This window comes from Cornus florida, unplaced genomic scaffold, assembly GCF_030987335.1.
Source record: "Cornus florida cultivar Cherokee Brave unplaced genomic scaffold, ASM3098733v1 CherokeeBrave_3.0.0_Hap2_Chr08, whole genome shotgun sequence".
Classification (NCBI taxonomy): Eukaryota; Viridiplantae; Streptophyta; class Magnoliopsida; order Cornales; family Cornaceae; genus Cornus; species Cornus florida.
The window spans coordinates 2,972,607-2,998,667 of NW_026775578.1; the positions used below are offsets into that span (position 1 = coordinate 2,972,607).

The following is a 26,061-nucleotide window of genomic DNA, read 5'->3' on the forward strand; positions in this document are numbered from 1 at the left end:
CTTATGGATCTCGGAAACTTAAGCCTCATGAGCTTAATTATCCAACACATGATTTGGAGTTGGCAGCAGTGGTCTTTGCCTTGCGTATTTGGAGGCATTATCTGTTGGGTGAGTCCTTCAGATTATTCAGTGATCACAAGAGTCTGCAGTACTTGTTCACTCAGCGGGAGCTAAATATGAAACAGCGCAGGTGGTCGGAGTTTGTAAAAGACTATCATTTTTCTATATAGTACCATCCAGGGAAAGCGAATGTAGTGGCGGATGCACTCAGTCGCCGACCTATTGGTAGTCTTTCTGCTCTATTCACTACTGAGTGGAATGCTTTAAAGAGTGTGGATGAGTTATCGGATGCTTTTATGGCTTGCATGGTGGTTACACCTTCCATCATTCGCAAGGTTTTACAGGCACAACTCACCGATCAGCAGTGTGTCGACAAGGTCGCAGAGATAGCTTCCGGAGAGGTTCCATTCTACTATGTTGGGGCTGATGGAGGTTTAAGGTACAAGGGACAGTTAGTGGTACCTTCTGCTGATAATTTGAGGAAGGATGTGATGACTGAGACTCATCACTCTGAGTTCTCTATTCATCCAGGAGGCGATAAGATGTATCAAGATATGAAGCGGCAGTTTTGGTGAGCAGGTATGAAGAGGGACATTGCTCTTTTTGTTTCTCAATGTAGTACTTGTCAGATGGTTAAGATTGATCATCAGAGGCCGCCAGGAGCTCTACAGCCACTACCAATTTCGGAGTGGAAATGGGAGAGCATATCTATGGATTTTGTGAAAGGGTTGCCAAATTCTTTCAAGAGGCATAATTCCATATGGGTCATTGTGGATAGGTTGACTAAGTCAGCTCATTTCTTGCCTAATTGCACTGACTACACTTCGGAGCAGTTGGTGAGGCTTTACATTTCAGAGATTGTGAAGCTACATGGCATTCCATTATCTATTATATCGGACAGGGATTCGAGCTTTGTATCTGGATTTTTGAAGAGTTTTCAGCAGGCTTTAGGTACGGAGTTACACCTTAGTACTGCTTATCATCCTCAGACTGACGGACAGACTGAGAGAGTGAATCAGATTATGGAAGATATGCTTCGGTCGTGTGTTCTGGATTTCAAGGGCCACTGGGAGGAATATTTGCCACTTGTGGAGTTTGCTTATAACAATAGTTTCCAGAAGACTATTGGTATGGCACCATTTAAGGCATTGTACGGTCGACCGTGTCGGTCACCTGTTTGTTGGATGGAGGTTGGAGAGAATCGATTCTTAGGTCCTGAGTTCATCAAGGATACCTCTGAAAAGATTGTATTCGAGATCGCATGCGTACTACCCAAAGTAGGCAGAAGAGCTATGCTGATCGTCGTACTCGAGCTTTGGAGTTTCAGGTTGGGGATCAGGTTCTACTCAAAGTGTCTCCTATGAAGGGTGTTATGCGCTTTGGGAAGAAAGGGAAGTTGTCACCGCGATTTGTTGGTCCATTCATGATTACGGATCGCATTGGAGCTGTTGCTTATTGGTTGGCACTTCCGGATACTTTGGATCGCGTCCACAACGTGTTTCATGTTTCCATGTTGCGGAAATTTCTTCGAGATGAGGATCGGTATCAGCATATCGATGTTGGGGAGATTGCGTTGCAGCCGGATGCAACTTATTTAGAGCCACCGTATCGTATTGTCGACCGACGAGATCAGATTCTTCGTAATAAGGTTATTCCTTTAATTCGTGTTCAGTGGAGTCATCACAATGAGTCTGAGTCCACTTAGGAACGAGAGGATGTCATTCGCTCACGGTTTCCTGAAATATTGGAAGAAGGTAAGAGTGAATTCCGATGACGGAATTCCTTTTGTTAGGGGGGAAGAATGTAATACCCCTAATTTTAAAAAGGATATTCCTGGTATTTAATGGTATTTAATTTATTATTTAAGTGCATTTTATTTGATTATGTATCATTATTTTTTTTATTAGGTGCTTAATTGTTTTCTTTTGTGGTGATTTAATTTATTTAAATGATATTTATTTTTAGTTATTCGATTGGAATTACTTGTTAGTGTTTTAATTATTTAATTGGCATTAATGGTTTAAGTGTAATTGGTTTAGTTATTTGATTGGAATTACTTGTTAGTGTTTTAATTATTTAATTGGCATTAATGGTTTAAGTGTAATTGGTTTAATTATTCTATGTGTGTCTTATTTTATGTGTGTCTTATTTGGTTTAATTGAGTTTACTAATTATTATTTTGTTCAATTAGATTATTTGTTAAGTATTTAATGGTGAATAGGGTAATTAGGTAAATACATCTAACTAGGGTTTTAATTACAGTATAAATTAGGGTTTTATATTATAGCCGTCGTAGGTTTCTACGTTAATTGGATGGGCCGGTTAGGATTGTGAGTTGGACTTAAATGAACCTAGGGTTTAGGAAAACTCTATAAGTATAAGGTAGACGTCTGTGTAGGGTTTTTTTTAAACAAAGCACACGTTTTGTGGAAGTGGAGAAGGAAAAACGCAGTTTTTCCATTCTGCCCAGATTTCATCAAACATCCGATCCCGCTTCGTCCGTGATCCGATCGAGCTGAATTTTGGAGGAGAGGTTCACGACTCAGTGACGCACAATCTGAACGGTGGAGATCAGAGTTTGACCTCGGGAACAGTGATTCGTACTTGTGAACAGTAATTAGGTCGCACAGGTTTTTTCCATTCTGCCCAGATTTCATCAAACATCCGATCCTGCTTCGTCCGTGGTCCAATCGAGCTGAAATTTGGAGGATAGGTTCATGACTCAGTGTCGCACAATCTGAACGGTGGAGATCAAATTTTGAGTTCGGGAATAGTGTTTCGTACCCGTGAACAGTAACCGGGTTTTGGAACTAGCCGGGATTTTTTAAGAAGACGACGTTGAAACTTTGAACAAAAGTTTCTGAGGCAAGATTATATCCTTACTCTTTCCCTTAGGCTTCATACTCTTTGCACTCTTAAATGATTCCAGGATTAATGAAGAGTAAACCAAACTAAAATGATATCTGTTTTGCTATGAAACTGGTAATTACAGTAGTGTTGTATGCTTGTTCAACCTAGACTAAGCATGTTTGTGGATGCATTGTGGTTATGTGGTTCACGTTTTTCCTTACCACTGCTAGTATAAATTATTGGAAGGATGGGTCTAGATGATAGCTATCTTAACTTCTGTAATAGCAACTGTTGGAACTTAAATACTAGGAGGATCTGAGTTTAACACTAGATCGGTTTTGTGGAACACTATAACTTGAGCATGTCTACATACATACTGTGAATATTGTTTTGATGCTTACATTATCACAGTTAGTATCAACTGTGGAGGTTAGGATTTTGTGATACATACCCTACATATTTGTATGTCATTTGTAAGGTGTTAAATGGAAGTTTTAATTAATTCTGTCTTTATATCAGACTAAAGGGAACAACTTAAATTGGGCATGTATATGTTGTTGTTGTGACCCCGTTTATCAATGCTTATTTTATCACTGCTAACATTGAATGTTGGATGTTGGAATTTAGTTGATATATACTTGATTTCTTGGTATTATTGACTACTGGAGGATTGGAAAGTAGGCACCGGTATGGGACGGTGGCATACTAAGGATGGGTTTGGTTTTTAAAACAATACCATTACCCACCTACTTGGAATAAGCATGGGATTAACTAAAAGTTAAGTCCCGTGGATTTGTATGGTCATGGCAACTACTTGTTGAGCGGCAATACCAGGGGTTTTGGATGGATTTTATATATGTACTGTTATGGTGCCTCGGTATGAGCTTGAGCCTCAGGACCGATGGCTAGGGAGCGTATATGCATCGGGATGTGTAGCTGGCTACGATGGTTGGAGGTGTACCCTGTTTAGGTATAGGTACATATGCCCACTTCGTGTGCGTTTTAGCATGTTACCTCTATTCAGGTTGAGACCGGCCTGTAGTCCAGCGAGAGTCCTTTAGTGTGACTATATATATATTTACGGACTATTAGTTATTGTTGGATTGTTTAGGATGTACATGCGTATCGAACCTCTGTTTGGATTGTAGTAGTATAGAACTTGCGCGTGGGCCTGACCCACTTCTATTTTTCAGGTACACGACAGTTCCAGGCTTTGACGTGTTCGTGCTGAGCAGAGGTCTTTATTCATTTTTACGACGATGTAGGGCTCTCTCTATAGTTTTATTTCTGGACGTTTATTACAGTTGTTCTATCTTCCGTTTGGATATTTAATAGGGGTCCACTAGAGATGGATTCCCAAGTTGTAAACTGATGGAGTTTTGGAGTTTGGGTTTGATGGATTTTAATAATTATAATATTTTGCGGATTCTATTTTTAGTTCCTTCCAGCTTTAATTTCATTTTTTAATTTATTTTGTATTTCGTGTTCATTATAAAATATTAATTGTTTGATATTCTCTCGGGTTTGGGCCTGGGCCTGATCAACCCGTGTCTCGGATCCGAGGGGTATCTCATTTTTCCTCCTGCTTAATCATTTCTATTTCAATGTTCAGGAGTACATATAATCAACCTTGGAAAAACATGGGAGAAGCTTCATATGGCGGCCAGAGTTGTTGTTGCAATTGAGAACCCTCATGACATAATTGTTCAGTCTGTTAGGCCCTATGGTCAGAGAGCTGTCTTGAAGTTTGCCCAATATACTGGTGCTCATGTAATTGCTGGTCGCCATACTCCTGGAACATTTACTAATCAGCTTCAGACTTCATTTAGTGAGCCTCGTGTCATGGGCTTAGAGTTTCAGCACTATTCTAGCTGCTCCCGTGCGGCACCAAGACGTTGCTTCCACTCTCGCAAGTACTTGGTCAGCCTAATTCCCGTGCACACCTTAGCCAACACACTCCCCTTGTGTGCTTACTAGTGTTGTAGTTGCACTCGCCCTCTCCTCACTTGGCTTGCACACTCACACACACTAAGACACTTAAGTTGGTAAGGAAAGAACATTTCTATTACTTCAAAGAATGCTTTGTACAAGGTTAGCACTCAAGCTCTCTACAAGGCTCTCAAGACTCACTCTAGGACTTGTTGGTTGCAAAATGAAGTCCTACTCCTATTTATAGGCATCCCCATCCCTAATGGATGGCTAGGATGCATTCTAACCAACGGTGGAGATTGATTCTCTAGAATCTTCTTCCACCTTTTACACATCTCCATACATATCTACAACATTCTAGAACCCTCCATACTACTCTACACAATTCTGGAGAATTCTAGAACCTTCCACACACTTCTAAAATATACTACACATATCTAGAATCTTCCACACAACTCTAGACTACTCCGGAAGACGCTAGAAACTCCACTTGCCATGTAGTTGCCATGCAATGTCCTCCTCAGCGTCTGCATGTCGCCTGCGTGGCACAACCTCCATAGGCAGGGCGTGACACTCGTCTCCTCATCCTTCCTAATCCACGAACTGATCACCAGGTTAGTGATTCTTTCAATTTTTTTACATGCATCATCGTGTGATTGATTGTTGAATTGATTCTTTATACATGGAAAATGCATTAAGTGTAGTCTAGACTGCTGCACTTCTTCATAGGCCAATGAACTAGTAATTAGCCCCAAAATTTTAGAACTGATGAAATTGGAATTATTCTGTGTTTACTGTCCTCATAGTGTAAAATTCTTGTGTGCTATTGTTCTTAAATCAATACTATTTACCCTTTTTGATCCTGATTTGATTTGTTGTAATGAATGGCTGCAGCCTCTTAAAGAAGCTGCTCTTGGGAACATTCCCACCATTGCCTTTTGTGATACTGATTCCCCAATGGGGTATGTTGATATTGGCATACCTGCTAATAACAAGGGGAAGCACAACATTGGCTGTTTGTTCTGGCTATTGGCGAGGATAGTTCTACAGATGCGCAACACAATTCCTCAAGGGCACAAGTGGGATGTTATGGTAAATTTTGTTAGAAAGTGTTGCTTTATTGTGCCTGATATTTTGTGCTTTTGGTTTTCAATAAACAAACGGTTGCAACAAAGTGATTCTCTTTTGTAATAGAGTGCATGAACTATTATCTGATCTGATGTTTGATTTACTTTCTTTGTTGGGTTTGGCATTTACTTGGCCAAGTTGTGGAAAGTATATAGAGACCTCTTTCAAGTTTATGAACATGAATTTCTGTTGTAATTTTTTAAGTATTTGATTGTTAACGACACTAAGTAATCATCCAAGTGTGATAACAATAGGATTTGTTTAATTGCATAAAGTACTAAAAGAATGGTAGATGATAGGTTTGGTGGTTGAAATTGAATAAATTATATGATAATTAGGATTAGGGAAAAAGAGAGAGCATTAGGTTATTGATTAAATTTAAAAACTATATATAAACCTCTTAGTATCTTAAAATTTAATAGCTACTTATCACTATAAAGAAAACAGATTGGATTCTAGAATGCTTCAAAACAATTCACAGTACCAAACACATATCTCATCACCAGTTTGCTTACCCTCTTCTTTATACTGTACCTTTTTTTCGGCTCAGAGATGAGGAGAAAAAATAGATTTGTGTAAATTCTGCATTCCTGTCTACAATTTAAAACTTGTGGAAGGTACCATACTAGAAATCAATTATTTCTAAGAATGCGTTGTATGCTAGCTAAAATCCACATGCTATACTAAGTACTGATGTTTAAAGTATACAAGGAAACAGACCAAAAAATAAACTAGTGACAAAGCCTTCTTCTATAAAGCTTGAAAATAAATAGACCCCATTGTTGCCTTTGCTTGAAGAATTTCTTAAGACTTGGAAGATCAAGCCCACTCTCTTAAACCTGAAGCTTGAATAGAGAGCTAGTTGGTGCCCTATCTGTGAAGATCAAAGGCAACATTGGTATACACTCAAATCATGATTGAGAGACTAGATGATATCATAAGTTGTTTGAGAAATTCTTCAGCTTCAGCAAAAGATCTAAAAGAAGGAACACCATACATCATCAAGAGAAGAACTTTGAGGCCAAAAGCCTTCTGCAATTGTCTCATTCTCAACACTGAAGCACGATCTCATTTCAACATTCTTCAACTTCACAATTTCCTCACAAGCATCAGTTTCTTGATTTCAAAAGCATGTACAATAGGCAAAGCTCTATTCATTGTGTATGCATGTAAGCTAAATTATATTGTCTCTTCAACATTTTATCTTGCTAGTTTGGGTGGTTGTGGTGTGAGAAAGATATTGTAAACAGGAGGTTGTTCTTGGTGATTTATTGTAAACAAGGGAAGTGATTAGTGAAGAGTGTGTGTCCAAGCTTCTTTGCTGTTTTGAGTGGTCTGTTAGGCAGTCCATGTTGATTTTTCATGGAGGGTATGCTCTCTTTAAGTATGTACTAAATGCTTGATCTTTTGGTTCAATATAATGAACTAAATGCTTGATCTTTTGGTTCAATATAATATCTCCATTAATGAAAAAAAAAAATTGTATTTGAATATTAGGATATTGGATTCAATTTCTTTTATAGAAAGTTTTTTTTTTTTTTTAATGAATGCAATTTATGAATGAATGGGTCTTTTGATTCACACATCTTATTAAATATTTCTATCCCAATCCATGCAGGATACACACGTCTTAATACTAAATATTGGTGTACTGAATGCACTTAATTTATCTGATGGTGGTGCACCACAAATGGGAGCCCTTAGAACTCATCTGATGAATCAAATGTGGGCATCATTCAGAGGCAATGCTACATGAAGTTATTTTTATTAAGTTAAGAATATTTACATTAATAGTTAATATCATAAATTAAAGAAATAAAAGAGTGTACAATAATATTTTTATTTATTTTCTTAGTTTAGAAAACTATTTTCAAAAATTCAAACAACCAAATAGTTTTATGAATTTTTGTTTTTCGGAAACTGTTTTATAAATTCTCTTAACCAAGTAGGCTTGAAATCTGAAAAAACTAAAAACTGTTCATAAATCCATTCCTATAATGAATATAAAGTTGCATTGGAAGCTACTATCCTCTCGCTTCAGCCCAACGCTATCTCAAAAGGCTTAAAAGATATTTCAGCCCAAACCGATTAAAACTTGGAACAAGCCTGAACAACCGGCCCGAATTGTTGAACGGCCTTTCTTTTACTCTCTTTCTCTCTCTAAAACCCTATGAGCGAAAAGTTCTCTAAGTCTAAACCCCCGCCCGCATGTTACATTCATTTTCAGCTTACTCTCTCTCCCCCTAATTTAACTTTCATTTCATGGCTTCAGTAGCTTTTAGAAACCCTAATTCCAAACGACTCATTTCTCTGTCTCCTCAAGTCTACCAATATTGCAGAGGTTCAATCTCCACTCAATTCTCAGTTTCCGAATCTCTCTCTGGAAATGAAAGACCACCGGTTCTCATTCCATCGTGGAGATCAATGGCCACATTTACTCGGACGTAAGTTCAAACTTCGATTCACACATACATATACACACACACAAATAATTTTATGTATAAATATTTTTATATTCATGTTTCTCGAGTGCTCGCTGCGTGGTTTTGGTTTATGATAATGGTGGCTGAAATTTCATTAACTGTCTTAAGACTCTAGTGTTTAGCTTGTTTTCTTAGAGGGATATTTATCTTTTATCACATATATGTATTGTTTGTTATAAATTTTACTGAAGTGGTAGGTCATTTATCCTAATCAAGAATTCAGATAACTCTCCTGAAGTCCTAGGTTCTGATTGCCCAAGATTTCCCCAAAAAAAAAAAAAAAATTCTTGAAGGAGCGTCGTGTTGTTCCTTTTTAAGGAAAAAAAAAGTTGGAAGGAAATTTCGACTTTTGTTTGAAAAAAATTAAAAAGAGGATATCTGAATTCTTGTGAGTTTCAACTGGATTCAAACTCATCTTCTATATCGTCCTTTTTCTTTTTCTTTTTCCCTGGATAGAAAACCTCACGTTAATGTGGGAACAATTGGACATGTTGATCATGGGAAGACTACACTGACTGCTGCAATCACAAAGGTACTTTATTTATGTCTGTTGGTATTTTTCTTAACAACAAAATATATTGTTACAGTGAACTATGTGTGGTGTAATTTGTATATCTTTGTTCTTGCTTGGTATCTGATAGGGTCGTGTGTCTTGTTTAGGTGCTAGCAGAAGAAGGGAAAGCCAAGGCTGTTGCCTTTGATGAAATAGACAAGGCCCCTGAAGAGAAAAAGAGGGGAATTACCATTGCAACAGTTAGGATATTGTTCTCTTTCTTGATTATTGCATGGGATATTGTTATCTTTCTTGATTATTGCATGCTCTTATGCTAGGCCATAATTTAGCGTGGTCTCTATCTTGCTGACTTAAGAAAGTTAATCTTCACAAAGTATCTTTCATCTTGACTAAACGATTCAACTTGATGTTGCAGGCCCATGTGGAGTATGAGACTGCTAAGCGACATTATGCACATGTAGACTGTCCGGGGCATGCTGATTATGTTAAAGTAAGCGGTAAAATTGACAGTCTTGCTGCAAAGTAAACATACTATTATTGTTGCACATCATCATCATGTGAGTTCAGTCCAAATGAGAAGGCGCAATTTAGAGAAGGAAGGAGGGTGTTAAGGAAAGGGGGGAGGAAATATGCCTTAGACATTTCCTTTGGTTATTGCATTTGTAAGTTTGATTAGAGTTTACTTACTGAAAAAAAAAAAAAAAGGTTTTATTAGAGACCTTAACCTTTCGAATTCCTTCCTTCAAATGGTTTTTTTCTAAATTTTTGCTGGACATGCAAAGCCTGGAATTTAGGCACCTCCAGTGTCTTAATAACATTTTGTTTTGATGTTGCATAATGCTTGCAATTGTCCACAATGATTTTATAGCATCTAATGCAGAAGTGGCATTGTAGAAAAGGATGTCACTTGAGCTTCATTCCAGCTTTATTTTATGTTATTCTTTTTTGGGCACAAGCTACTTCACATTTTCCTTTCTTTTTTTTTTTTTAAATATATGTATAGTTTTCTGTTCCTTCTGATCAGATGCACACTATGAAATAATATCTGTTTTGTTTTTGTGGTTACCTATTTTTTTTATTTTTCATCGTAATATAAATATGTATCCCTGGTTGGCAAAACAAGATCCATGCTGACCCCAATTAGAAGGAACGAGGTTTTATTTGTTTGTTTGTTTCTTTCTTTTTGTTGGTTGACCTATGCACATGTGCATCCATTAATGTTAAGATAATGCCATTAATAAATGTGGTAACTTGAAAATTATATTTGTAGTGTTTGCCTAATTGCAAATGGACCAGCCTAGTGTAAACTTGGTGGACATTTTAACAGGAAGTCTAATAGTAATAGGTCTCACATGCTTGACTTTTTTTTTTTGTAAGTTTTACATGCTTGTATTTTTTAAGGCTTGCCTTCTTTTTAATAATTTTTAAATTGCTCATGTAGTATAGACCATAGTTGTTAAAGGTGTGCCTACGCTCCAAAAAACCCTGGTCTCATCAAGGTTCAATTAGAGCACCTCAACCTACTCCAAGTCAAGCCCCTTCAACCAGGGTCACGTGGAGCCCTCAAGCTTGCGTTTTTTACTCCAAGATCTCATTTTTAAATCAGTTCTTCATTTTTTTTTTCTTTAAACGTGAATCCATGTACTCTACATCATATCATGGTCTTATTCGATAGATCATATTGTGTAATTTTGTTTATGCTTAGCAGAATTCACGTGCATACGTGACTACTTACATTAAATGCATCCCATGCATTATTCTTGATTTTTATCATAATATATAATACATGTTTAAAATTACATGATTATTGTTTTCTGTTGTTGCACAATTATAATGGTGTTTGATTTATTTAATGCATATGCATATCGAAAAGATTTATGTGCATTGTTTGTATACTAATATATATTATTCATTTCTATTGTACATGTCTCCTACTTCAATAAGGTTTATGTGTTGAGCCTTTAATAACCATGGGAAAGATTGTAGTTGAAGAGCAACACCGGTTTCTATATAGAGTTTAGTTTTATATTCCCTACATTGATTTTTTTTTTTTTTCCCCTTTCTAAACAACCCTTTATCTAGTTCTTAAACTTAGGTATAATTTGAAATTTGACTTTAAATTAGATTTCTTACTTTTGGAAGTTCAAAATGTAAAAGTACTTTTAAATCGCCTCCTACTTTTTTCTGTAAGGGAAAAATGTCCAGACTATCAATTGCTTCAGAACCTACACCACTACTATAGATGTTGTTGGACATTACAACCCAACTTTGGTGATGATTTTTGTTGATTTGCAGAACATGATTACTGGAGCTGCCCAAATGGATGGGGGCATCCTGGTTGTATCAGCCCCTGATGGGCCCATGCCTCAGACCAAGGAGCATATTCTTCTTGCACGCCAGGTGGGTATCTATCTTTAGTAGCTTTAGAATGCAATTTTTAGCCTTTATGTTTTTTACACTATTAAGTACATTTATGTTTCTAATTTTTTTTCTCTTGCATTATATAGGTTGGTGTGCCCTCACTTGTGTGTTTTTTGAATAAAATTGATGCCATTGATGATCCAGAGTTAATTGAACTTGTGGAAATGGAGCTTCGTGGTAAAGTTGCTTTTGATTACATTTTGTTTATTGCACAGTTTTTGCTTGATTAGGTGATACCGTATTTCCACTTAAAAGTGTTTCACATGAGAATATAATTGTGGCAGAGCTTCTTACCTTCTATAAGTTTCCTGGGGATGAAATCCCTATCATCCGAGGTTCAGCGTTGTCCGCTTTACAGGGCACGAATGAAGAAATAGGGAAAAAGGCTATTTTAAAACTAATGGATTCTGTAGATGAATACATTCCTGATCCTGTACGCCAACTTGACAAGCCTTTCCTAATGCCAATAGAGGATGTTTTCTCAATTCAGGTAATTAAATGTGCGTTTGATATTTTTTCTACGTCAAGCAAGGAACCACATTGCTGCAAAAAATAATTTTTTATCTTTCTTTTGTCCAAATCAATTGCCATGAGCTTTTTATTACAGAAAATTAGTTAACTGGGCTTTTGTCTTGAGATATCTGATTTTTCAACAGTTAGGTCAGAATTATAAATTCGTTAAACTGATATGGACCTTATGATGGTTTTCTTCACCAGTATTCCTGTGAAATTCTTTCTCATTGTTTGTAAAAGAGAGTTTTTCCTCGAAGCTTATTGTCAGTCAGCTTTATTTATTGCTGGTTGTATTTTTTAGGGACGTGGAACTGTTGCTACTGGCCGTGTTGAACAAGGGAAAATTAAAATTGGGGATGAGGTTGAGATTTTGGGTTTGATGCAGGTGAATTTGTAAATCCTATTTCAGTTATGTTATTGCTTGTCAGTTATCATGAATACCAGCTTCAATAGTGACTTGTGACTGATTGTATTACGTCTCACGATCTTTCTCCGAAGGTTCTCCTGTGATATTTTTTGTTAAGCTCCAAAATGTGAATGGTTATCCTGATATTGATATTTCATTGTAGGGTGCTCCTCTGAAATCTACTGTGACTGGCGTTGAGATGTTCAAGAAAATCTTGGATTTTGGACAAGTAAGTGACTGATATGTAAATAAAAATTAAGCTTCTAAGAATGTGAACCATGCTCTGCTGGTGATGAACTATTGTAAGATTTTCCATTTGACCAGGCTGGTGACAATGTGGGTCTTCTTTTACGTGGCTTAAAACGAGAAGATATACAGCGAGGACAGGTTAGTGGCTCCAAAATAGAGGGAAATCCCATATTGACTATAAATTTCGAAATGTGAAATTTGAGTGAGTCATTATATATTTTGAAATAAAACTAATTTAATCAACGTTTCTCCATTTTTTTCTATTACATGCCATGTCTCCTATTATATTTAAGTTTTTGAAATAAAGCTAGAAAATAATTTATATCTGGTTGTTGGAATCTTCTATTTGAAATATTTGATGAAACTGAAACCCAGTGTTGGCATTGAATATTGAAATAAATCTTAAAAGGATATCACATCACATCATCACATCACCATCTTCTCCTCTTAACACAGGTGATTGCCAAACCTGGTACTGTGAAAACATACAAGAGGTTTGAGGCGGAGATATATGTTCTCACAAAGGATGAAGGTGGGCGTCATACTGCTTTCTTCTCCAATTACAGGCCTCAGTTTTACATGAGGACTGCAGATATCACTGGTAAGGTGGAGTTGCCAGAAAATGTTAAGATGGTTATGCCTGGAGACAATGTGACTGCTGTTTTTGAGCTGATTTCACCGGTTCCTCTTGAACCAGGTATGTTTAACTTGAAAACATCAGGACATCCATCATCTATATGGGAAAGGAACCATTGCAGTTACTTAGTGTTTTTATTTATTTATAATATATATATATATAGATATAGGTTTTGATATTTCACACGTATTAAATCCTATGCTCCATTTTATAAAAATAAACATTCATTGAACAGAAAAAAAAAAAATCAGTAATATATATAACCCTGAAATTACAATAATTTATTTGTTTATCACGGCGATACTATATATTATTGCCTAAATGAATATCACAATGAGTGTAAATTTTGCTACGGTCACTGAGATATTAGCATTGCCAGATTTCCTAGGAAGGTGCTTCTTTTTTACTGTATATATCTCTATATCTGTAAGTTTTGGTGCTCATTTTGGGCAAATTACACTGACACCCCCTTAGGTTAGGTCAAATTTCACCTAGATGGACATTTTGGTTTTAACTTTCAATTACACCCCAAATTATTTTTTGGACTCTGACACATGCGAATTGACCCATTTACCCCCATTCTTTTAATACCAAATATATTTATTTTTAAATGACAAAAATGCCGCTATTTAATATACAAAACCCACACACCAAATCACTCTCTCTTTCTCTCTCCTCTCTCTATCTATTCACACAAACATTGCATAAATCACCTAGTTGAACATCAGCCTCAATAACCCGAAAAGAATATAAATCAATTAAGATTGCAATTTTTTGTATTAGGTTGTATAACCAAATACGCAAGGCAAGACAACATGAAGATTCCCAATACAATTCTATGGCATTAGAATTAGGCACACCCATGCAATGAAGCCCAATATTTAAGCTCTCTCACTTTAAAATATATATAAAATGAAAAAAAAAAAAAAAGAATTCATAATCTACTTCAGGTAAGATGAAGTCTTCAATTACAATAGAATTTCATTCCTAATAATCCATTTTTACATGACCATGCTGAAGAATGTTCTGAAAATAAACTAGATGGAGAATACTATTAACAATGCCGCCCTGCAACCACCACCACCATCATCATCCCCACAACGCCACCCTGCAACCACTGCCACCATCATCACCCCCACAACCACCGCCACAATTCCCACCCCCCAACCTCCACCACCACCAAATTGACACCAAATAAACTGAAGAATGTTATTGAAAATACAAAATCATACAAACAAAACACTCACTGTTTTAATAGAATCCAAACATCAATTGAATTAATCAAATCAAATCAGAAGAAATCAGATCCGATTCTTGAACATGAAAAATCATCTCACGGCAGTGACGGAGAGGTTGGTTCCAGAATAGCGTAGAAGAAGTTTGTCCAGTAATGGTGGCGATGAGAGGAGTATAAGTCAGTGGAGGTCGCAGCAATCGGAGAGAAAATGTGAGAAAAAAAAAAAAAAAAGAAAAAAAAAAAAAGAGGCGGCTTGAGAGAAGAAGAGATGATGAGAACATGAGAGAGAAAAAGGTTCCCGAGTCTAATCTCTTTTATCTTGAAATTACATAATTGTCCATATTTTCAATGAGGTGGCAGATTAAGTTAAGGATATTTTTGTCCCAAAAAAATCTCCCCATATTTTATATATACTTAAGTGAGAGAAGAAGAAGAGAGGATAAATTTTAGGATATTTTGGTCATTTAAATAAGTCTTTTGGGATAATTATGTCATTTTATACATGAAACAAAGTCAACACAAGGTCAAAAGGGTAGGATTGTTATTTTATTTGCAAAAAATACTCTAGCACTACTGAAAAGTAACTTTTGGGGTGTGAGTGAAATGCGGATCAACTCTTCTAAATGTGAGTGAAAGTTAAAACCAAAATGTGCATTTATGTGAGATTTGACGTAACCCGAGGGCTGAGATATTAGCATTGCCAGATTTCCTAGGAAGGTGCTTCTTTTTTACTGTATATATCTCTCTATATCTGTAAGTTTTGGTGATAACTTTTTATTGGCATGAAAATCCTTAACATGAACATGTAACGTGGTGACTCAATGGAAATTCTATAATACCCTAGGGGGAAAAGGAAGAATATAGTAATAATAAAATCATTGAAAATAAAACAGAATTGTTGTACCTCTTTATGTTCAGTTCGTTTTTGCTTGTGTTTCTTTTCTCGCATTCTCTGGTATTACATTTTTATCTTTCTTTGTTATTGTGTACTTCTCAGTTTGTAACTGTCATAATAATATAATGTAATTTGTGTTCCCTTGATAACGTTTATGGTAGATTTTTGTTGGTTAAGAATCAGAAAACAATGTGGCCTCAATTTATTCCTTGTCATCTGACAGGACAAAGATTTGCCTTGAGGGAGGGAGGTAGAACAGTTGGTGCTGGTGTAGTTTCAAAAGTAGTAAACTGAGATATGCTGGTGCCAGATCTCTTAGGGGAAGTGAAAGGAAAAGAACACAAGGTCTGTAGGTTGAAGAAGAGTCTGTATGGAGATGCTATCGCTTTTGAAACATTTTCATTTCTCATACACTGATGCATAATTTTCTTGCCAAGCTGTGGTTCTGTGAAACATTGCTGATCATTTATGTAAGTGGATTTTGATTATGCTTAATTGACAGGCCCAAATGTTCTGTGGTAAAAACTTGTTATACTTAGTCAAATGAACTTTGATTAAGAGATGATTAAATCCATTTTGCAGCTACAAGTTCCTTTTGGGTCATAACTTGGCAATTTAGGCAATGCTTTGCTCGTCAATTGCAAAATTTATTGTTTGTATGATCTAAAATCAAACTTGATTTCAGACAGGTGCCTTGGGGTGAAATTTGATGGAGAAGTTTTGGTTATTTTTTCAAATTAGGCAGAAGTAGAAATTTTGGACGGTCTACATGAAATTTGCACGTATATATGATGTCCAGAATTGCCTGACGGGTTGAAAGCACATAATATCTGGTACTTGACTTAGAAACAGAACTGTTGTGAACGAACTTGCTGTTTTAAAGTTTGTTGGGCTGGCACAGCTAAAAAAGATCCCACGCTATTTTTTGGGATTTTGTTAATATGTGCACCAGTGAAAGTGTGTGATGATTACCACTTTATTTTTGTCCCCCCTCTTTTTTTTTGTTGCTCTCTTTTCTTTTTTTTTGTTTAAACTGATACAATTGGAGAAAATTTTAAATCCTTCCACTATTTTTTTTTTCTATTCTTCCACTACCATTTCCGATCATGGAGCTCAGTAATCTGCCTTAGAAATCTCTCTCCACACCTTTCACGCTTGAAATGCCAGCGCTGCATATTAAGATTTTGGGAAAATCGGTGCAATTAGCTCGAACTTGCTCAATGAGATTTTACAATAATTGTATAATTGTTTTATATGCAAGATTAAGGCAAGGATGAAATATACAATATATATATATATATATTTATATTGAATCCAATGTATATCTAGCGTCATCTATGTTTGGAAAGACTGCTTGGTATACTTGCTTGTACGGTTTGAGAACTCCGATCAAAATGGCCCAAGGCATGGCCGTATGTTCCGTACTTTTGAAATGCGTGTGTAAATTAAAATTTCTCAAAAAATGAGTAGCTAGCTTGGTGCAAAGCAGATGTCGCAATAATCTGCTCTCTAAAAGAGAATCCAAACATGTACCAAAGAAATCTATACAAGTTAGCAAGAAGCCACCCCTGAAAACGGAATCCTCAAAAGAGGGACATTTGCGACGGTAAACAATTATAACAGACTATGAGCAACAACAAATAGGGGTGTTGATACTAAGAGCTCATCAACATAGTCAATTTAATACGAAATTCTGATGAATTCATGACGGTCTTGTTATTACAAAGCTTGTTTTTTTTGAAAACCATTGGCAATTGTCAAGGTAGGACTGTTGTCCCTAAATTATAGTCACCGTGAAAGCATCCCTCGTACTAAACTAAGATCTGTGTCAGGTTCAAATCGAACCTGTAAATTGAATTTTAAACCAGAGGTACTAGTTTGGCAAAAAGCATGCCTACACATTTTCTATAAAGAAAAGGCTGGGAATTCAAAAGCTCATTTTTTAAAAATGGCATAAACACTCACCCTTCCTAAAGTGTTGGCAAGAGCTGATAGCAAAAACTAGGGTTGCAAGTTAGGCTGGCCCAACCCAGCCCAGTCCCAACCCAACCTCAACTCGAATCGGGTTAGGTTGGGCCAACCAGAATTGCACCCAACATGGGTTATGGTCAAAACCCAATCCGATTTTTCTTCGGGTCGGTTTGACGGGTTGAGATTTTTTTAAAAAATAATTTTATTTTTTTCGGAAATATATATATATATATATATATATATATTATATTATATTATATATATATATTTTATATTTGATTATATTATTATTAAAAAAACAAAAAAATTCTAGGGCAAATCGTTTCAGCCTCCCAAATTGCCTCCAGGATTTTAAAATAACACGATACCATGCATTTCAGATCTGTCTGAATATGTCATTTTATCAATGAAATCTTGGGTTACTATGTTAAAATTCATGATTTCATATAAGCACCACATGCACTGGGTGTTACTATGTGATTTTGTTACAGGTTCCTCTCATCTTGGGTATTTGGGGAGGCAAAGGTCAGGGGAAATCTTTCCAGTGTGAGCTTGTCTTTGCCAAGATGGGAATCAAGTGAGTTCATGATTTCATAAATCTTGTTCTGTTTTGAAATACAAGTGTTCCTTACACAGAGAAACTAAAAACTGGGGATATTCAATGCCATTGTCAAATTCTTCTATGATGAGATCGTGTTATGAAGTTTAATTTGCCAAATATATTTCAGATCTGTCTGCAAGAATCAAAAGCTCAAAACCCATATCGGCATATCATTTCAGATTGTTCAAAAAATCAGATCTGTCTGCAAGCGAAGCATGAGATCGGGTTCGTGTATGACGGTGGAATGGATGGGTGGAATGGCGAAGTACAAAGGGACGCAAACGAGAGAGCAACAGCTAACGGAGATGATAGAGAAGAAGGTGATGGAGGCTAAGGAGGTTTGCGGTGGTGAACCGACCTTTGACTAGTGCAAGGGAGAACGAGGGATACCAGTTGAGGGCGAGGGACGACAGCGGCGACGGCGGATTTATTTTTTATTTTGGGTTTCGGGAGAGATAGGAGGTCTTTTTTTATTATTTTTTTTATTTTTTATTTTGGGTTTCGGGTTGGGCTCGAGCCCAACCCGAACATGTCTAGGTTTTGATAAAACCCAAACCGAACATAAACCCGATTTGTAAATTGTATATCCAAATTTCAAAATCTCTGGGTTGGGGTTAGGGTGGGCTGGGTTAGCCTGCCCAAGTTGCAGTCCTAACAAAAACAAGGCTAGTCAAAGCTAGTAGTAACTAGCCGATAATCTCTCTTCCTATAGAGATAGCTTCCAAATAAATCAATATTACACCATTGAGGAACTTGTTCCGAGGTACTTCAACAGATCTCCCTACTTCTTCAAATAAACTATAAAATCTCAAGCTCTAGTAATCACAACAACAATAAAAACTTCAATATCCATGTACAATTTCTATATGTTAAAAGAGTTTGTCTCACAAGCCAACCTAGTTATCCTCCGGTAAATATACATCCCAATTAGAAAGTATTAACACACAAAATTTGACTGTTGGTCAGATACAGTCTTATTTTTTTCCCTATGACTTCCCCATAAGCCTACTGTGCTTGATCTAGGGCACTTACAGTTATGCACATATTCCCGAAAAGCTATTTTCATACCTTGAACTCATGCAAACCTCAATACTGCCACTGCCATCACTGTTGCAGCTCTGAAGAAAATTTCTTTTACACTTTTGTCCAATTTCCACATCATTTCCTCCTCTTTCAAATCCAATTTTCCTGAATTCTTGCTGATATAAATAATTGTATCTCTCAGCTTATTCAATGCCCAAGATAACCAAACCAGTCCAAACCCAAAGCCTGTACTAACAAGTCTGGAAGTGCAGAGAGGTACCCTCCCAGAAGCTACTTTACAGATGACAGAGAAAAGAACAGCAAGACCAGTCCCAGCAATGGTAGCAGAGAACTGGGTCAGGAACTGAGGTAGTTCAGGACCAGATTTCTTCAGAACAAGTATCGTGGTTTTGCCATGGCGCTTCTTATTGATCATTATGGATAGAAGGCTTTCACATGCATGGAAGTAATTTTTTCTGTAAAGATCCCTCTCCCTTGCTACTTTCTTATTGGTCTTCTTTTTTGATGATGGCTTGAGTTTGGTTTTCTCAGGACTGTAAAAAAGGGTAACCCATTAGTTGGCATGGAAATGCATACAAATTTGTGCAAAATGTGGCATTTTACAGGAAAGCTTAATGAATCGTTGTCTCATGTATGAAGCATGCAACTGAAAATCACATCAATAAAACTAAAATCATTTTTGGTCTAATGAGCTCATGGCTTAATCTCTCTGCCCTACTACTCAACCAAGTTACACCATATGATGAATTAGTTGTATGTGTTGATGCAACTCTAGTATCCCCTTTTTTATTAGGGAAAATTTAAAATCTCACTACTTAATTTTGTATGTTTTAAAAAATGCTCACTTTTTCAAACTATTGCTCACTTTTTCAAACAATTAGGTTTGATTGCTAACTTTTTGAAACTGATGACAAAAGTATACAAAAACACTATTTAAAGTTTTTAATGGTCCAAAACGCCCCTCTACACTTTTTTTTATCCAAATGCTGCCGGAGCCGGAGAGGGCGGCGGCGGTGGAGGAATTTGTTGAGGTCGAGAAGCAGCGGAATGGTGGCGAGGGAAAATAGGCCACGTGTGGTGAGGAGAACCTCGGCGACGATTGTGGAAATGAGGTTGGTGCAGTTGTTGGAGATGAGCATGGCGATGTGATCCCCAGGCTTCGGAGGAGATGAGGTTGGCATATCCTGAGTGGGAATAAGCGGCGTCGGTGAAACCATGAAGCCGGACTACGAAATGAACGAGGTTGTGATCAGAGATGGTGAAGGTTCGGCGTGAGAGAGCGACAATGAGAATGGCGTGAAGGAGTGGTGGTGTTGTAGTGGATTCCGCTGTTAATTCCCACCAAATATGGTAGTTACTTGTGGAAAGTCACCGGCGGCGAGCTTTGATTGGGGAAGATAGGGAGTCTAGAGAGAGAAAGAGGGGGAGAGTAGAGAGGGAATACCCTGTTCAGAAAGAAAAATATAAAAATAAAAAAAATAATAATTAAAGTCAGCAGCCAACTGCCGACACGTGGTGACTGCTAGCATTCTTAAAAAAAAATCAGTCAGCAGCCAATAACAAGTGTGCAGGGGTGCTTTGGACCATGAAAAAATGTAAATAATGTTTTTATATTCTTTTGCAATTAGTTTCAAAAATTAGCAGTCAAACTTAATAGTTTGAAAAAGTTAGCATTTTTTAAAATATACAAAATTAAGTAGTGAGATTTTAAATTTTCCCTTTTTATTACACATAGATAAGTGTTTTTCATGCATGCATGGACAAGTAACAATCCAGTCAGTACGAAATTTCTTCTAATTGTAAGAATACAAAAGCATACAAATTTGCCAAAAATGTGGCATTTTAAAGGAAACCTCAATGAATGGTTGTCTCAATATATGAAGCATGCAACATAAAATCACATCAAACATTTTTGGTATCATTATCTCGTCTTGATCTCTGCCCGATTACTCATCCAAGTTAAACCGTATGATGCATTAGTTGCATGTGTTGATGCAACTCTAATATCCCCTTTTTTATTACACAGATAGATAAGCGTTTTTCCTCCATCAGGCTTCTTTCTAGTATGTAAGATCTTTTGAAACAACTTAGTTCACAAACTACTCAGTTACCATCCAAACCGCAATAAAAATTCCATCAAGCGTTTTCCTAATTCCATTTTTTCCTCAAAAAGCTTTCATCAAATACTCTATAAACTGTTTCATAAGAATATATAATTTCCATTCGCATAGAAACTTAATCCTCTAGATGAAAATTCTCACCATGCCAAAACTAAAGAAAGGATACAAACTTACCATGTGAATAATAATAAATAAATAAAGATGTCTGCTTGTTTCATTTAGTTCCCTAATAGACATATCAGCCAGCAACAGAGTCACAACAATGAAAAATTAAAAAGAAAGATTTCCAAACAATGGTGTAACAAGTACCTCTTAAGAGGAGCAACTTTCACAGTTTCAAGAGTCAAGGAAGATGCACGAATTTTATCCCTCAAATCACTGGTATCCACCCTGTTCAATAAAAGGAAAGGTGCATTAGAAATATATTATGCATAACAAAGGTTTAAAGCAAAAATCTAAAAATAAATTTTAAACAAGAAAAAGACAGCCATGATTGTCTACTTGAATGGGAAAATGTAACAGAATAAAGCAAGAAGAAATTGTAACAGCACATATTGAATGAAGGATACAAAATTAATTGTACTTTCAGACTATATTCTACCAAAAAAAAAAACCAAATTATATTATATAAGGAATTTCACTTCAATAAACCCAAAGCTTCTATCTACAGCTTCTTTGGAAGTAAAAAATGGTCACGAATGCAGTCAAAAGAAATTTGGAGAAACAGACTTAAATCTTGTGATTTGAAATTGTTAATTCTACACATGCAGGTAAACCGTCACAGTTTGGCATTCCCTTGTCAACACAACCTACAATCAATTACATGTCTGCAATGGCAGGTAAAGGATTTTCCAATGTGGAAGTTCTTTCCCTTTAAAAGAGAGATGATAAACATGTCAATCAGATAGAGAGAGAGAGAGTTCCAACTCCATGATTCCACATAAATAACAATATGTGATTAAATAACAGGTGGAAGCATGACAATAGATACGTAGCAATAGTGATGATACTATTGTTCATCATACCCACAGAAAAAGCTTTGCTCCTCCACTATATACACAACCCTGTAACCCATAAATTCAGGAGTTCTCCAGTAGTATTATGAACTCAGTATCGAGTAGATGGGCAATTGGTGGTCAATAACAGAAAATTCAATTAAAAAAATCCATGAAGGAAACCACTACCATATAAATATATTTCAAAATATCATCCATTTCGGATTATGGCCAATCCAAAAAGGCATTTAGCAGTCAAGTCTATTTCATATAAAAGTATCAACAATTGCCATCCGAATACAACCATGTAATGAGTTCATGCTCCGCAACATTTTAACACACCAGGATGGATGCAAAAAAAAAACATATTACATATCTATGTTCATTCTCACTGCATAGAAGTATCCATACCTATTAAAGTGTGGGACCAGCATTGACTGCTTTCTCCCCGTAGTTGAGTTCTTTGACAAGTATAAACCCACAATAACCGAAAGTATATCCTTCATTTCAGTCCCAGAACCCATGAATGAGACTTGGCCATCTGGTTGACGTTGAAGCATAACTTCTGGACTACTGGCCAAATCCCCCACCAAGTCAACTAGAGGCTTGGGGGAACAAACTTCACTACTAGGATAAATAAGAGAAGGCTGAGCACCAGCATAGTGAAACCAAGATCTGTGATCAGGAGCATATGGCTGTTGATGGATATTAATTGTCAATGCTTCAAGCCCCATCAAATCTGAGAGTACAGATAAATCTAATCCACCTCTTTCTGCTTCACTTGATCCGGACATGAGGAACTGCAAGATCTTTTCATGTCTTGTGCATTGTTGAGCAATCCCGAAGCTAAAGAGTATTGAGTTCGGGTGAGTGTCTGTGGCAAAAATAAGGAGGGATATGAGATTAGTAGAGATTGTGCAACTAAAATCAATGTAGAAAGCATAAGACATAATGCACAAATGGAAATGAAATTCTCAATTGAATGTTGTAAGATATATTATATATGTCACATAATGGGCTCATTGCAACGAAATGGAACACACTCAATGAAGAAGAAATTGAAAACACAATCTTCATAAAATTAATGCGAACTGGTAGACAAATGTTCATAAAGATTAATATTGATCTTTAAGCAGTAACTGCAACAAACAAGAAAATTAGCAATCTACAAACCTTTAACATCAATAAGTACAGGCCTTCTAATAGTCGAGTCAATCCTGATGAACTGATTAGCCTCCGACGATCCACTTATGTGTTTCCATGGCTCCTCACTCTGACGCAGACTCAGATTAAAGGAGCTTGGTCTCATAATATCTTGTGATCCAGGACATGGCAAGAGAGGTTGATAATCCTATGACGACCAGAGATTAATAATAATTCGTCACTAATGGATGGACTTCAAGCATAAAGGCCAGGACAGATCATTACCACGATGTTATACAAATTATTTAAAACAATTTATCTACTCGCCTGAGCTATTATAACAATGAAATCCAGGAAACTGATAACAATATCTATAGTCTACAATATTATGTGAACCAATTTCAAATTTAAAGATATAAATACAATTAATAAATAGCTTGAAAGCTACAAAACATGGCTAAAATTAACAAAGCCAGCAAAATTGATATGAAATTAAGAGTACTGGTTCAGTACTATAAGCTGCAAAGGTATAAAAACAACAACCTGACCAGTGACAAAAATTATTGGCAGAAACAACATTAGAAATATCGAATATATAAGGAATCAATGTTTTCATATCCACAAGAGTATAATAAGAACTAAGAAGCATGTCTAACACCCAAGTTATAAAATTGGGGACAGGGTCACAAATAATAAGGAAACAGAAAGTATAAGACCCACCTTTGAGGTGAGGGAAATGTAATTGCAAAATATCATACACAAAAGAAAACACAAGCAGGCCTAAGTTCTTAACCTTAACACTAACTAACAGATTATCATATGAAGCAGAAACTAAAATCATCAAAAACTGCCTATTCTTCCATCAATTATAACCAAAAACCTACCCATCTGGGAAAAAAAGAAAAGAAAGATACAACCAAAAATAATGTGTATGGACACTAGGAAACTTCAATTTGATGCAAACATAAGCTTGACCTTTAACAAAGTAATAGAACAATCAAATTCACTACTCTTTAAACTTCAATAAACAACAACAAAATTAATAACAAGATAAAGATAAAAATCAAACTAACAACCAAAACCAAAAGACTAGTAAAAGCAAACACTACATATGTAGACAAAAATACCCACTAACTCGTGATTCAGAGAGTGTGAATTTTAACTATAAATAAGTCGCATAATTATAACATAGATCAACATCCCAGATCACCAAAACATGGATCAAAGAAAAAAAGGAAAAGAATAGGTCTCATCAATCCAAATCATATAACATGATATGAAACATAAACTCGATTATCCAGCAAAAACACGAAAAGCAGATGCCAAATCACAACCAACAAGTTAAGCCAATAAGACTTAATTAAAACTACAATAAATCTCAGCAACCCAAATTGATAAACACAAAAAAAATTCCAATCTTTCTTCCGATCCAGTTCCCTAATAAAAACAAACATGTAAACTAATCGATCATTTACCTTAGAGACTCTACATGAGCCTTGTTGCTGGTGGAAAACAAGCCCAGGAGGGTAACCATGAGAGGCCATCAAATAATCAGCCATTTCTGAGAGAAACCTAGTTCCAGAAAATATAAGTTTCTGTCGCCAATCTCTCTTTTGTTGTGTGAGGATCACAACATCTTGAACTTATTTTATCCACCCTTGGACCTCCGATTTTATCACTACAATTTTAGGGTTTTGGGTAGAACACAAAAATGCGACAGGGACATCAGAAATTGGGATCTATGTGATCCCAATTGGGTTGATAAGTGATGGAGATAAGAGAGAAAAACTTTCTGGCCTTTTGGAATCTGTGGCTGGAGAGGGTTGGGATTCTGAATCTGGACAAAAATGTCGCCACTCTCCAGTTGTTCTTGTTGGACCCTTTCGGGATTTGGGTAAATTCCCGTGTAATTTCTTCCACGATAACATTTTATTTCTCCTTTTATTAGACAATCTCAACCGTTAATATGGCTCGGTCTTGTTTGGCTTGATCATATCTTACTTAAATTATGTGATTCTTTTACTTGAGGATGACATAGTAACTATTCCAGTCTTCTTATAATGGGACCCATTGTATCGATTGGTGGAGCTTTGCGTGATTGACGCCGACAAAAAAAATAAAAATAAAATAATTTGAGACTAATAGTACTAATTAGATGCGATGATAATAATACTTTCCCTGTCTAAAATTAAAAAAACAAATTAACTATTTGAGACTGATACAAGAAATTATTTTATTTGTAATTTTAAAAATAATTTTTTTAAATTTAAAAAAAAAAATTATTTTTAAATAATTATAAGAGGCGGGTCTTTAAAAACAGATTTTTTTTTCTATCATATATTATATTGAACCTATACTTTTCACACTTATTATTATTATTTCTAAACCACTGTGCTTTTAGATTTTTTTATTTATTTTTTAAAGAGATTATAAATATACTTGCATGCAAATTTGGAAATTAGTCAAACTTGAACAAATAAATATAAAGAAAGCTTACTTTCTGGCTTAATTTTGTTACTTGTAACTATTACTTCCTCTTTTTTAAATTAAAAGCATGTGACTCACAATTTTGTGAGTTACAATTTTTAAAATAAACTCTTAATTTTTAAAGTAAACCCTCAACAATTTTTTTTATTTATTTAGGTAAGAAACTATAAATTTATATTCATTTGTGTTTAAAAAAATATAGTTGCAAACAGCTATGAACCTTCAAATTTACGTTTTAGCTTTTCAATGGGAAACTTCCAAATCCCTTTTATTTTGTTTTTTATGTAAAAAAAAAAAAGAAGTAGTCTAATCATTTTTAAACTTAAATTGCATAATAAAAATAATGCACAACTAAGTAAATGCTCTTTATTACATTGA

At 35.9% G+C, this 26,061-nt stretch overlaps 3 protein-coding genes across 3 annotated transcripts; 2 read left to right on the top strand and 1 right to left on the bottom strand.

The window, feature by feature from the left end:
- The first annotated feature begins 4,566 nt into the window (after positions 1–4,566).
- LOC132268560 (small ribosomal subunit protein uS2-like) lies at positions 4,567–7,723 on the top strand. The gene is made up of 3 exons (XM_059769392.1): positions 4,567–4,749; positions 5,734–5,931; positions 7,586–7,723. The coding sequence occupies exons 1-3, from the start codon at positions 4,567–4,569 to the stop codon at positions 7,721–7,723; spliced, it is 519 nt and encodes a 172-aa protein (XP_059625375.1).
- Positions 7,724–8,089: 366 nt separating this feature from the next.
- LOC132268910 (elongation factor Tu, mitochondrial) lies at positions 8,090–15,910 on the top strand. The gene is made up of 12 exons (XM_059769824.1): positions 8,090–8,411; positions 8,907–8,982; positions 9,111–9,203; positions 9,380–9,454; positions 11,260–11,364; positions 11,472–11,562; positions 11,670–11,875; positions 12,200–12,283; positions 12,468–12,533; positions 12,629–12,691; positions 13,010–13,250; positions 15,546–15,910. The coding sequence occupies exons 1-12, from the start codon at positions 8,230–8,232 to the stop codon at positions 15,614–15,616; spliced, it is 1,353 nt and encodes a 450-aa protein (XP_059625807.1). The 5' UTR covers positions 8,090–8,229; the 3' UTR covers positions 15,617–15,910.
- Positions 15,911–18,708: 2,798 nt separating this feature from the next.
- On the bottom strand, positions 18,709–24,969 carry LOC132268911 (uncharacterized). Its single transcript, XM_059769825.1, has 5 exons — positions 24,672–24,969; positions 23,227–23,404; positions 22,465–22,927; positions 21,368–21,448; positions 18,709–19,471 (listed from the first exon to the last, which is right to left on the bottom strand). Exons 1-5 carry the CDS (start codon positions 24,753–24,755, stop codon positions 18,970–18,972), a joined length of 1,308 nt encoding a protein of 435 aa, XP_059625808.1. The 5' UTR covers positions 24,756–24,969; the 3' UTR covers positions 18,709–18,969.
- Positions 24,970–26,061: the final 1,092 nt, after the last annotated feature.

Coding starts and splice junctions, on each gene's coding strand:
- LOC132268910 (XM_059769824.1), top strand. CDS start 8,230: ATGGCTTCAGTAGCTTTTAGAAACCCTAATTCCAAACGACTCATTTCT. Junction 9,204..9,379: donor GGGGAATTACCATTGCAACA/GTTAGGATATTG, acceptor TTGATGTTGCAG/GCCCATGTGGAGTATGAGAC. Junction 11,563..11,669: donor TGTGGAAATGGAGCTTCGTG/GTAAAGTTGCTT, acceptor TAATTGTGGCAG/AGCTTCTTACCTTCTATAAG.
- LOC132268911 (XM_059769825.1), bottom strand. CDS start 24,755: ATGGCTGATTATTTGATGGCCTCTCATGGTTACCCTCCTGGGCTTGTT. Junction 23,405..24,671: donor GCTCATGTAGAGTCTCTAAG/GTAAATGATCGA, acceptor TGGTCGTCATAG/GATTATCAACCTCTCTTGCC. Junction 22,928..23,226: donor TGTACTTATTGATGTTAAAG/GTTTGTAGATTG, acceptor TTTTTGCCACAG/ACACTCACCCGAACTCAATA.
- LOC132268560 (XM_059769392.1), top strand. CDS start 4,567: ATGGCGGCCAGAGTTGTTGTTGCAATTGAGAACCCTCATGACATAATT. Junction 4,750..5,733: donor CTTCATTTAGTGAGCCTCGT/GTCATGGGCTTA, acceptor GAATGGCTGCAG/CCTCTTAAAGAAGCTGCTCT. Junction 5,932..7,585: donor GGCACAAGTGGGATGTTATG/GTAAATTTTGTT, acceptor CAATCCATGCAG/GATACACACGTCTTAATACT.